Genomic DNA, 11,657 nt, shown 5'->3' with positions numbered 1-11,657 from the left:
TGATAGGAGGAGAGGTTAGGGGGTGTGTTATGAGAGAGGGTGTGGTGATAGGATGAGAGGTTAGGGGTCGTGTTATGTGAGAGGGTGTGGTGATAGGTTGAGAGGTTAGGGGTCGTGTTATGTGAGAGGGTGTAGTGATAGGATGAGAGGTTAGGGGGTGTGTAATGAGAGAGGGTGTGGTGATAGGATGAGAGGTTAGGGGTCGTGTTATGTGAGAGGGTGTGGTGATAGGTTGAGAGGTTAGGGGGCGTGTTATGTGAGAGGGTGTGGTGATAGGATGAGAGGTTAGGGGGCGTGTTATGTGAGAGAGTGTGGTGATAGGATGAGGAAAGGGGGCGTGTTATGTGAGAGGGTGTGGTGATAGGATGAGAGGTTAGGGGGCATGTTATGTGAGAGGGTGTGGTGATAGGATGAGAGGTTAGGGGGCGTGTTATGTGAGAGGGTGTGGGGATAGGATGAGAGGTTAGGGGGTGTGTTATGTGAGAGGGTGTGGTGATAGGAGGAGAGGTTAGGGGGCGTGTTATGTGAGAGGGTGTGGTGATAGGATGAGAGGTTAGGGGGCGTGTTATGTGAGAGGGTGTGCTGATAGGATGAGAGGATAGGGGGCGTGTTATGTGAGAGGGTGTGGTGATAGGATGAGAGGTTAGGGGGCGTTTTATGTGAGAGGGTGTGGTGATAGGATGAGAGGTTAGGGGCGTGTTATGTGGGAGGGTGTGGTGATAGGAGGAGAGGTTAGGGGGCGTGTTATGTGGGAGGGTGTGGTGATAGGAGGAGAGGTTAGGGGGCGTGTTATGTGAGAGGGTGTGGTGATAGGAGGAGAGGTTAGTGGGAGTGTTATGTGAGAGGGTGTGGTGATAGGATGAGAGGTTAGGGGGCGTGTTATGTGATAGGGTGTGGTGATAGGATGAGAGGTTAGGGGGCGTTATGTGAGAGGGTGTGGTGATAGGATGAGAGGTAAGGGGGCGTGGTATGTGAGAGGGTGTGGTGATAGGATGAGAGGTTAGGGGTGTGTGTTATGTGAGGGTGTGGTGATAGGATGAGAGGTTAGGGGGCGTGATATGTCAGAGGGTGTGGGGATAGGATGAGAGGTTAGTGGGCGTGTTATGTGAGAGAGTGTGGTGATAGGATGAGAGGTTAGGGGGCGTGTTATGTGAGAGAGTGTGGTGATAGGATGAGAGGTTAGGGGGCGTGTTATGTGATAGGGTGTGGTGATAGGATGAGAGGTTAGGGGGCGTGTTATGTGAGAGGGTGTGGTGATAGGATGAGAGGTTAGGGGGCGTGTTATGTGAGAGGGTGTGGTGATAGGATGAGAGGTTAGGGGGCGTGTTATGTGAGAGGGTGTGGTGATAGGATGAGAGGTTAGGGGGCGTGTTATGTGAGAGGGTCTGGTGATAGGAGGAGAGGTTAGGGGGCGTGTTATGTGATAGGATGTGGTGATAGGATGAGAGGTTAGGGGGGCGTGTTATGTGAGAGGGTGTGGTGATAGGATGAGAGGTTAGGGGGGCGTGTTATGTGAGAGGGTTTGGTGATAGGAGGAGACGTTAGGGGGTGTGTTATGTGAGAGGGTGTGGTGATAGGATGAGAGGTTAGGGGGCGTGTTAAGTGAGAGGGTGTGGTGACAGGATGAGAGGTTAGGGGGGCGTGTTATGTGAGAGGGTGTGGTGATAGGAGGAGAGGTTAGGGGGCATGTTATGTGATAGGGTGTGGTGATAGGATGAGAGGTTAGGGGTCGTGTTATGTGAGAGGGTGTGGTGATAGGATGAGAGGTAAGGGGGCGTGTTATGTGAGAGGGTGTGGTAATAGGATGAGAGGTTAGGGGGCGTGTTATGTGAGAGGGTGTTGTGATAGGATGAGAGGTTAGGGGGCGTGTTATGTGAGAGGGTGTGGTGATAGGATGAGAGGTTAGGGGGCGTGTTATGTGAGAGGGTGTGGTGATAGGATTAGAGGTTAGGAGGTGTGTTATGTGAGAGGTTGTGGTGATAAGATGAGAGGTTAGGGGGCGTGTTATGTGAGAGGGTGTGGGGATAGGATGAGAGGTTAGGGGGTGTGTTATGTGAGAGGGTGTGGTGATAGGATGAGAGGTTAGGGGGCGTGTTATGTGAGAGGGTGTGGTGATAGGATGAGAGGTTAGGGGGCGTGTTATGTGAGAGGGTGTGGTGATAGGAGGAGAGGTTAGGGGGCGTGTTATGTGAGAGGGTGTGGTGATAGGATGAGAGGTTAGGGGGCGTGTTATGTGAGAGGGTGTGGTGATAGGATTAGAGGTTAGGGGGTGTGTTATGTGAGAGAGTGTGGTGATAGGTTGAGAGGTTAGGGGGCGTGTTATGTGAGAGAGTGTGGTGATAGGATGAGGAAAGGGGGCGTGTTATGTGAGAGGGTGTGGTGATAGGATGAGAGGTTAGGGGGCATGTTATGTGAGAGGGTGTGGTGATAGGATGAGAGGTTAGGGGGCGTGTTATGTGAGAGGGTGTGGGGATAGGATGAGAGGTTAGGGGGTGTGTTATGTGAGAGGGTGTGGTGATAGGAGGAGAGGTTAGGGGGCGTGTTATGTGAGAGGGTGTGGTGATAGGATGAGAGGTTAGGGGGCGTGTTATGTGAGAGGGTGTGGGGATAGGATGAGAGGTTAGGGGGTGTGTTATGTGAGAGGGTGTGGTGATAGGATGAGAGGTTAGGGGGTGTGTTATGTGAGAGGGTGTGGTGATAGGATGAGAGGTTAGGGGGCATGTTATGTGAGAGGGTGTGGTGATAGGATGAGAGGTTAGGGGGCGTGTTATGTGAGAGGGTGTGGGGATAGGATGAGAGGTTAGGGGGTGTGTTATGTGAGAGGGTGTGGTGATAGGAGGAGAGGTTAGGGGGCGTGTTATGTGAGAGGGTGTGGTGATAGGATGAGAGGTTAGGGGGCGTGTTATGTGAGAGGGTGTGCTGATAGGATGAGAGGATAGGGGGCGTGTTATGTGAGAGGGTGTGGTGATAGGATGAGAGGTTAGGGGGCGTTTTATGTGAGAGGGTGTGGTGATAGGATGAGAGGTTAGGGGCGTGTTATGTGGGAGGGTGTGGTGATAGGAGGAGAGGTTAGGGGGCGTGTTATGTGGGAGGGTGTGGTGATAGGAGGAGAGGTTAGGGGGCGTGTTATGTGAGAGGGTGTGGTGATAGGAGGAGAGGTTAGTGGGAGTGTTATGTGAGAGGGTGTGGTGATAGGATGAGAGGTTAGGGGGCGTGTTATGTGATAGGGTGTGGTGATAGGATGAGAGGTTAGGGGGCGTTATGTGAGAGGGTGTGGTGATAGGATGAGAGGTAAGGGGGCGTGGTATGTGAGAGGGTGTGGTGATAGGATGAGAGGTTAGGGGTGTGTGTTATGTGAGGGTGTGGTGATAGGATGAGAGGTTAGGGGGCGTGATATGTCAGAGGGTGTGGGGATAGGATGAGAGGTTAGTGGGCGTGTTATGTGAGAGAGTGTGGTGATAGGATGAGAGGTTAGGGGGCGTGTTATGTGAGAGAGTGTGGTGATAGGATGAGAGGTTAGGGGGCGTGTTATGTGATAGGGTGTGGTGATAGGATGAGAGGTTAGGGGGCGTGTTATGTGAGAGGGTGTGGTGATAGGATGAGAGGTTAGGGGGCGTGTTATGTGAGAGGGTGTGGTGATAGGATGAGAGGTTAGGGGGCGTGTTATGTGAGAGGGTGTGGTGATAGAATGAGAGGTTAGGGGGCGTGTTATGTGAGAGGGTCTGGTGATAGGAGGAGAGGTTAGGGGGCGTGTTATGTGATAGGATGTGGTGATAGGATGAGAGGTTAGGGGGGCGTGTTATGTGAGAGGGTGTGGTGATAGGATGAGAGGTTAGGGGGGCGTGTTATGTGAGAGGGTTTGGTGATAGGAGGAGACGTTAGGGGGTGTGTTATGTGAGAGGGTGTGGTGATAGGATGAGAGGTTAGGGGGCGTGTTAAGTGAGAGGGTGTGGTGACAGGATGAGAGGTTAGGGGGGCGTGTTATGTGAGAGGGTGTGGTGATAGGAGGAGAGGTTAGGGGGCATGTTATGTGATAGGGTGTGGTGATAGGATGAGAGGTTAGGGGTCGTGTTATGTGAGAGGGTGTGGTGATAGGATGAGAGGTAAGGGGGCGTGTTATGTGAGAGGGTGTGGTAATAGGATGAGAGGTTAGGGGGCGTGTTATGTGAGAGGGTGTTGTGATAGGATGAGAGGTTAGGGGGCGTGTTATGTGAGAGGGTGTGGTGATAGGATGAGAGGTTAGGGGGCGTGTTATGTGAGAGGGTGTGGTGATAGGATTAGAGGTTAGGAGGTGTGTTATGTGAGAGGTTGTGGTGATAAGATGAGAGGTTAGGGGGCGTGTTATGTGAGAGGGTGTGGGGATAGGATGAGAGGTTAGGGGGTGTGTTATGTGAGAGGGTGTGGTGATAGGATGAGAGGTTAGGGGGCGTGTTATGTGAGAGGGTGTGGTGATAGGATGAGAGGTTAGGGGGCGTGTTATGTGAGAGGGTGTGGTGATAGGAGGAGAGGTTAGGGGGCGTGTTATGTGAGAGGGTGTGGTGATAGGATGAGAGGTTAGGGGGCGTGTTATGTGAGAGGGTGTGGTGATAGGATTAGAGGTTAGGGGGTTTGTTATATGAGAGAGTGTGGTGATAGGATGAGAGGTTAGGGGTGTGTCATGTGAGACGGTGTGGTGATAGGATGAGAGGTTAGGGGTGTGTGTTATATGAGAGGGTGTGGGGATAGGATGAGAGGTTAGGGGGCGTGTTATGTGAGAGGGTGTGGTGATAGGATGAGAGGTTAGGGGGCGTGTTATGTGAGAGGTTGTGGTGATAGGATGAGAGGTTAGGGGTGTGTTATGTGAGAGGTTGTGGTGATAGGATGAGAGGTTAGGGGTGTGTTATGTGAGAGGGTGTGGTGATAGGATGAGAGGTTAGGGGGCGTGTTATGTGAGATGTGTGGTGATAGGATGAGAGGTTAGGTGGCGTGTTATGTGATAGGGTGTGGTGATAGGATGAGAGGTTAGGGGGCGTGTTATGTGAGAGGGTGTGGAGATAGGATCAGAGGTTAGGGGGCGTGTTATGTGAGAGGGTGTGGAGATAGGATCAGAGGTTAGGGGGCGTGTTATGTGAGAGGGTGTGGAGATAGGATCAGAGGTTAGGGGGCGTGTTATGTGGGAGGGTGTGGTGATAGGATGAGAGGTTAGGGGGCGTGTTATGTGATAGGGTATGGTGATAGGAGGAGAGGTTAGGTGGCGTGTAATGTGAGAGGGTGTGGTGATAGGATGAGAGGTTAGGGGGAGTGTTATGTGATAGGGTATGGTGATAGGAGGAGAGGTTAGGGGGCGTGTTATGTGAGGGTGTGGTGATAGGAGGAGAGGTTAGGGGGTGTGTTTTGTGAGAGGGTGTGGTGATAGGATGAGAGGTAAGGGGGCGTGTTATGTGAGAAGGTGTGGTGATAGGATGAGAGGTTAGGGGGTGTGTTATGTGATAGGGTGTGGTGATAGGATGAGAGGTTAGCGGGCGTGTTATGTGAGAGGGTGTGGTGATAGGATGAGAGGTTAGGGGGCGTGTTATGTGAGAAGGTGTGGTGATAGGATGAGAGGTTAGGGGGCGTGTTATGTGATAGGGTGTGGTGATAGGATGAGAGGTTAGGGGGCGGGTTATGTGAGAGGGTGTGGTGATAGGATGAGAGGTTAGGGGGCGTGTTATGTGAGAGGGTGTGGTGATAGGATGAGAGGTTAGGGGGCGTGTTATGTGAGATGGTGTGGTGATAGGATGAGAGGTTAGGGGGCGTGTTATGTGAGAGGGTGTGGTGATAGGATGAGAGGTTAGGGGGCGTGTTATGTGAGAAGGTGTGGTGATAGGATGAGAGGTTAGGGGGCGTGTTATGTGATAGGGTGTGGTGATAGGATGAGAGGTTAGGATGCGTGTTATGTGAGAGGGTGTGGTGATAGGATGAGAGGTTAGGGGGCGTGTTATGTGAGAAGGTGTGGTGATAGGATGAGAGTTTAGGGGGCGTGTTATTTGAGAGAGTGTGGTGATAGGATGAGAGGTTAGGGGGCGTGTTATGTTAGAGGGTGTGGTGATAGGATGAGAGGTTAGGGTGTGTGTTATGTGATAGGGTATGGTGATAGGATGAGAGGTTAGGGAGCGTGTTATGTGAGAGGGTGTGGTGATAGGATGAGAGGTTAGGGAGCGTGTTATGTGAGAGGGTGTGGTGATAGGATTAGAGGTTAGGGGGCGTGTTATGTGAGAGGGTGTTGTGATAGGAGGAGAGGTTAGGGGGCGTGTCATGTGAGGGTGTGGTGACAGGATGAGAGGTTAGGGGGCGTGTTATGTGAGAGGGTGTGGTGATAGGATGAGAGGTTAGGGAGCGTGTTATGTGAGAGGGTGTGGTAATAGGAGGAGAGGTTAGGGGGTGTGTTATGTGAGAGGGTGTGGTGATAGGATGAGAGGTTAGGGGGCGTGTTATGTGAGAGAGTGTGGTGATAGGATGAGAGGTTAGGGGGCGTGTTATGTGAGAGGGTGTGGTGATAGGATGAGAGGTTAGGGGGCGTGTTATGTGAGAGGGTGTGGTGATAGGATGAGAGGTTAGGGAGCCTGTTATGTGAGAGGGTGTGGTGATAGGAGGAGAGGTTAGGGAGCGTGTTATGTGAGAAGGTGTGGTGATAGGATGAGAGGTTAGGGGGCGTGTTATGTGAGAGGGTGTGGTGATAGGATGAGAGGTTAGGGGGCGTGTTATGTGAGAAGGTGTGGTGATAGGATGAGAGGTTAGGGGGCGTGTTATGTGATAGGGTGTGGTGATAGGATGAGAGGTTAGGGGGCATGTTATGTGAGAGGATGTGGTGGTGATAGGATGAGAGGTTAGGGGTCGTGTTATGTGAGAGGGTGTGGTGATATGATGAGAGGTTAGGGGACGTGTTATGTGAGAGGGTGTGGTGATAGGATGAGAGGTTAGGGGGCGTGTTATGTGAGAGGGTGTGGTGATAGGATGAGAGGTTAGGGGGCGTATTATGTGAGAGGGTGTGGTGATAGGATGAGAGGTTAGGTAGCGTGTTATGTGAGAGAGTGTGGTGATAGGATGAGAGGTTAGGGGGCGTGTTATGTGAGAGAGTGTGGTGATAGGATGAGAGGTTAGGGGGCGTGTTATGTGAGAGAGTGTGGTGATAGGATGAGAGGTTAGGGGGCGTGTTATGTGAGAGGGTGTGGTGATAGGATGAGAGGTTAGGGGGCGTATTATGTGAGAGGGTGTGGTGATAGGATGAGAGGTTAGGGGGCGTGTTATGTGAGAGGGTGTGGTGATAGGATGAGAGGTTAGGGGGCGTGTTATGTGAGAGGGTGTGGTGATAGGAGGAGAGGTTAGGGGGTGTGTTATGTGAGAGGGTGTGGTGATAGGATGAGAGGTTAGGGGGCGTGTTATGTGAGAGAGTGTGGTGATAGGATGAGAGGTTAGGGGGCGTGTTATGTGAGAGGGTGTGGTGATAGGATGAGAGGTTAGGGGGCGTGTTATGTGAGAGGGTGTGGTGATAGGATGAGAGGTTAGGGAGCGTGTTATGTGAGAGGGTGTGGTGATAGGAGGAGAGGTTAGGGGGTGTGCTATGTGATAGGGTGTGGTGATAGGATGAGAGGTTAGGGGGCGTGTTATGTGAGAGGGTGTGGTGATAGGATGAGAGGTTAGGGGGCGTGTTATGTGAGAGAGTGTGGTGATAGGATGAGAGGTTAGGGGGCGTGTTATGTGAGAGGGTGTGGTGATAGGATGAGAGGTTAGGGAGCGTGTTATGTGAGAGGGTGTGGTGATAGGATGAGAGATAAGGGGGCGTGTTATGTGAGAGGGTGTGCTGATAGGATGAGAGGTTAGGGGCCGTGTTATGTGAGAGGGTGTGGTGATAGGATGAGAGATAAGGGGGCGTGTTATGTTAGAGGGTGTGGTGATAGGAGGAGAGGTTAGGGGGTGTGTTATGTGAGAGGGTGTGGTGATAGGATGAGAGGTTAGGGAGCGTGTTATGTGAGAGGGTGTGGTGATAGGATGAGAGATAAGGGGGCGTGTTATGTGAGAGGGTGTGGTGATAGGATGAGAGGTTAGGGAGCGTGTTATGTGAGAGGGTGTGGTGATAGGATGAGAGATAAGGGGGCGTGTTATGTGAGAGGGTGTGGTGATAGGAGGAGAGGTTAGGGGGTGTGTTATGTGAGAGGGTGTGGTGATAGGATGAGAGGTTAGGGGGGGTGTCATGTGAGAGGGTGTGGTGATAGGATGAGAGGTTAGGGGGTGTGTTATGTGAGAGGGTGTGGTGATAGGATGAGAGGTTAGGGGGTATGTTATGTGATAGGGTGTGGTGATAGGATGAGAGGTTAGGGGGCGTGCTATGTGAGAGGGTGTGGTGATAGGATGAGAGGTTAGGGGGTGTGTTATGTGAGAGGGTGTGGTGATAGGATGAGAGGTTAGGGAGCGTGTTATGTGAGAGGGTGTGGTGATAGGATGAGAGGTTAGGGGGCATGTTATGTGAGAGGGTGTGGTGATAGGATGAGAGGTTAGGGAGCGTGTTATGTGAGAGGGTGTGGTGATAGGATGAGAGGTTAGGGAGCGTGTTATGTGAGAGGGTGTGGTGATAGGATGAGAGGTTAGGGAGCGTGTTATGTGAGAGGGTGTGGTGATAGGAGGAGAGGTTAGGGGGTGTGCTATGTGATAGGGTGTGGTGATAGGATGAGAGGTTAGGGGGCGTGTTATGTGAGAGGGTGTGGTGATAGGATGAGAGGTTAGGGGGCGTTTTATGTGAGAGGGTGTGGTGATAGGATGAGAGGTTAGGGGGCGTGTTATGTGAGAGGGTGTGGTGATAGGATGAGAGGTTAGGGGGCGTGTTATGTGAGAGGGTGTGGTGATAGGATGAGAGGTTAGGGGGTGTGTTATGTGAGAGGGTGTGGTGATAGGAGGAGAGGTTAGGGAGCGTGTTATGTGAGAGGGTGTGGTGATAGGAGGAGAGGTTAGGGGGTGTGCTATGTGATAGGGTGTGGTGATAGGATGAGAGGTTAGGGGGCGTGTTATGTGAGAGGGTGTGGTGATAGGATGAGAGGTTAGGGGGCGTGTTATGTGAGAGGGTGTGGTGATAGGATGAGAGATAAGGGGGCGTGTTATGTGAGAGGGTGTGCTGATAGGATGAGAGGTTAGGGGCCGTGTTATGTGAGAGGGTGTGGTGATAGGATGAGAGATAAGGGGGCGTGTTATGTTAGAGGGTGTGGTGATAGGAGGAGAGGTTAGGGGGTGTGTTATGTGAGAGGGTGTGGTGATAGGATGAGAGGTTAGGGAGCGTGTTATGTGAGAGGGTGTGGTGATAGGATGAGAGATAAGGGGGCGTGTTATGTGAGAGGGTGTGGTGATAGGATGAGAGGTTAGGGAGCGTGTTATGTGAGAGGGTGTGGTGATAGGATGAGAGATAAGGGGGCGTATTATGTGAGAGGGTGTGGTGATAGGAGGAGAGGTTAGGGGGTGTGTTATGTGAGAGGGTGTGGTGATAGGATGAGAGGTTAGGGGGGGTGTCATGTGAGAGGGTGTGGTGATAGGATGAGAGGTTAGGGGGTGTGTTATGTGAGAGGGTGTGGTGATAGGATGAGAGGTTAGGGGGTATGTTATGTGATAGGGTGTGGTGATAGGATGAGAGGTTAGGGGGCGTGCTATGTGAGAGGGTGTGGTGATAGGATGAGAGGTTAGGGGGTGTGTTATGTGAGAGGGTGTGGTGATAGGATGAGAGGTTAGGGAGCGTGTTATGTGAGAGGGTGTGGTGATAGGATGAGAGGTTAGGGGGCATGTTATGTGAGAGGGTGTGGTGATAGGATGAGAGGTTAGGGAGCGTGTTATGTGAGAGGGTGTGGTGATAGGATGAGAGGTTAGGGAGCGTGTTATGTGAGAGGGTGTGGTGATAGGATGAGAGGTTAGGGAGCGTGTTATGTGAGAGGGTGTGGTGATAGGAGGAGAGGTTAGGGGGTGTGCTATGTGATAGGGTGTGGTGATAGGATGAGAGGTTAGGGGGCGTTTTATGTGAGAGGGTGTGGTGATAGGATGAGAGGTTAGGGGGCGTTTTATGTGAGAGGGTGTGGTGATAGGATGAGAGGTTAGGGGGCGTGTTATGTGAGAGGGTGTGGTGATAGGATGAGAGGTTAGGGGGCGTGTTATGTGAGAGGGTGTGGTGATAGGATGAGAGGTTAGGGGGTGTGTTATGTGAGAGGGTGTGGTGATAGGAGGAGAGGTTAGGGAGCGTGTTATGTGAGAGGGTGTGGTGATAGGAGGAGAGGTTAGGGGGTGTGCTATGTGATAGGGTGTGGTGATAGGATGAGAGGTTAGGGGGCGTGTTATGTGAGAGGGTGTGGTGATAGGAGGAGAGGTTAGGGGGTGTGCTATGTGATAGGGTGTGGGGAATATGCTGGTGTAACTCTGCCTCTTTGAATTTTGATCTCCCCCCCTCCCTCCCCTCTTGTGTCGGCTTTATTTCACTAGCAGGGAAAGACCGGCAATATTGAAGCGTCCATCTTGCGGCCGTAATAGCGGTGCGCACCCCTTCAATGCACTGATAAGCTGATGTCACCCACTTGGGGTCAGCGGCACCTCTCGACTGAGCAGGATGAACGGTGCATTGGCATGGGTGTTGGGGCCGCATCACTTGCTGTGAAAGGGATACTTGGCCCTCACAAGTTGTGATATACTTTTGGCCTAAGACAAGGTGACGCTGGTTAGTTGCCGTTCTTTCTCCTGCCACCATACCTACCAGTGTAACTAAATAAAGCTGACCAATTTAAACAGCATAACTTGGTCTTGGTGTTTATTTTAGTATAAGTTTAGTTTAAGTTTATAGGTCACATCTATGATCTGACAATAGAAAGTTTATACGCGTGCGCAGATTGCAAATATCGTATGGCTCCATGCAAACGCATCCTTGCAACCGGGTCTGAATCAGGCCCAAAGTATCAACAAATCACACTACAGACACCACTGACATAGTATTTATAAATCTGTGGGATGTGGTTAGTATGTCCTGGCAGTGTAAGGGTCGTCCATGACTGACCTGTGTGTAAGTATGTCCTGGCAGTGTAAGGGTCGTCCATGACTGGCCTGTGTGTAAGTATGTCCTGGCAGTGTAAGGGTCGTCCATGACTGGCCTGTGTGTAAGTATGTCCTGGCAGTGTAAGGGTCGGCCACATGACAGGTGTGAGGAGATCTGTGAATGACACTGGCAGACCCCTGTCCTGTCTGTCACAGACACATCCGGCAGCTGCAGCCAATGCCCCAGACAGAGGGGAAGGGGAGAAGCACACAGACATGGAGGATTGGGGGAGAGTGGTACAGGCCATGATGGTGTGTGCGACACTACTACACGGTGAGTGGGGGGCATGTAATGTACACATAGGATGCTGGGGGGTGTAGTACATGGATGGTGTAAGGGGTGAGAGTAGTGAGGAGGACACGTAGAGTGTATGTAATATGACAGGGTACAATGGGGACATGTAATGTACACATAGGTTGCTGGGGGGTGTAGTACATGGATGGTGTAAGGGGTGAGAGTAGTGAGGAGGACACGCAGAGTGTATGTAATATGACAGGGTATAATGGGGAAATGTAATGTACACATAGGATGCTGGGGGGTGTAGTACATGGATGGGTGTAAGGGGTGAGAGTAGTGAGGAGGACAC

General features: G+C 51.8%; 1 protein-coding gene across 1 annotated transcript in view; it reads left to right on the top strand.

Moving 5' to 3' along the window:
• The first annotated feature begins 11,218 nt into the window (after positions 1–11,218).
• Positions 11,219–11,657, top strand: part of CHRNB1 (cholinergic receptor nicotinic beta 1 subunit) — a 106,630-nt gene continuing 106,191 nt past the window's right edge. The window contains exon 1 of the mRNA XM_088463520.1: positions 11,219–11,344. Within this exon, the coding sequence (XP_088319646.1) occupies positions 11,287–11,344 (58 nt within the window). The 5' untranslated portion in view covers positions 11,219–11,286. The remainder of the gene's footprint in view (positions 11,345–11,657) is intronic.

The sequence above is a fragment of the Taudactylus pleione genome, unplaced genomic scaffold (genome assembly GCF_031769625.1).
Source record: "Taudactylus pleione unplaced genomic scaffold, aTauple2 ptg001392l, whole genome shotgun sequence".
In the NCBI taxonomy this organism is placed as follows: domain Eukaryota; kingdom Metazoa; phylum Chordata; class Amphibia; order Anura; family Myobatrachidae; genus Taudactylus; species Taudactylus pleione.
The sequence above is the reverse complement of the archived record's forward strand: the minus strand, read 5'-3'. Positions and strand labels throughout refer to the sequence as shown.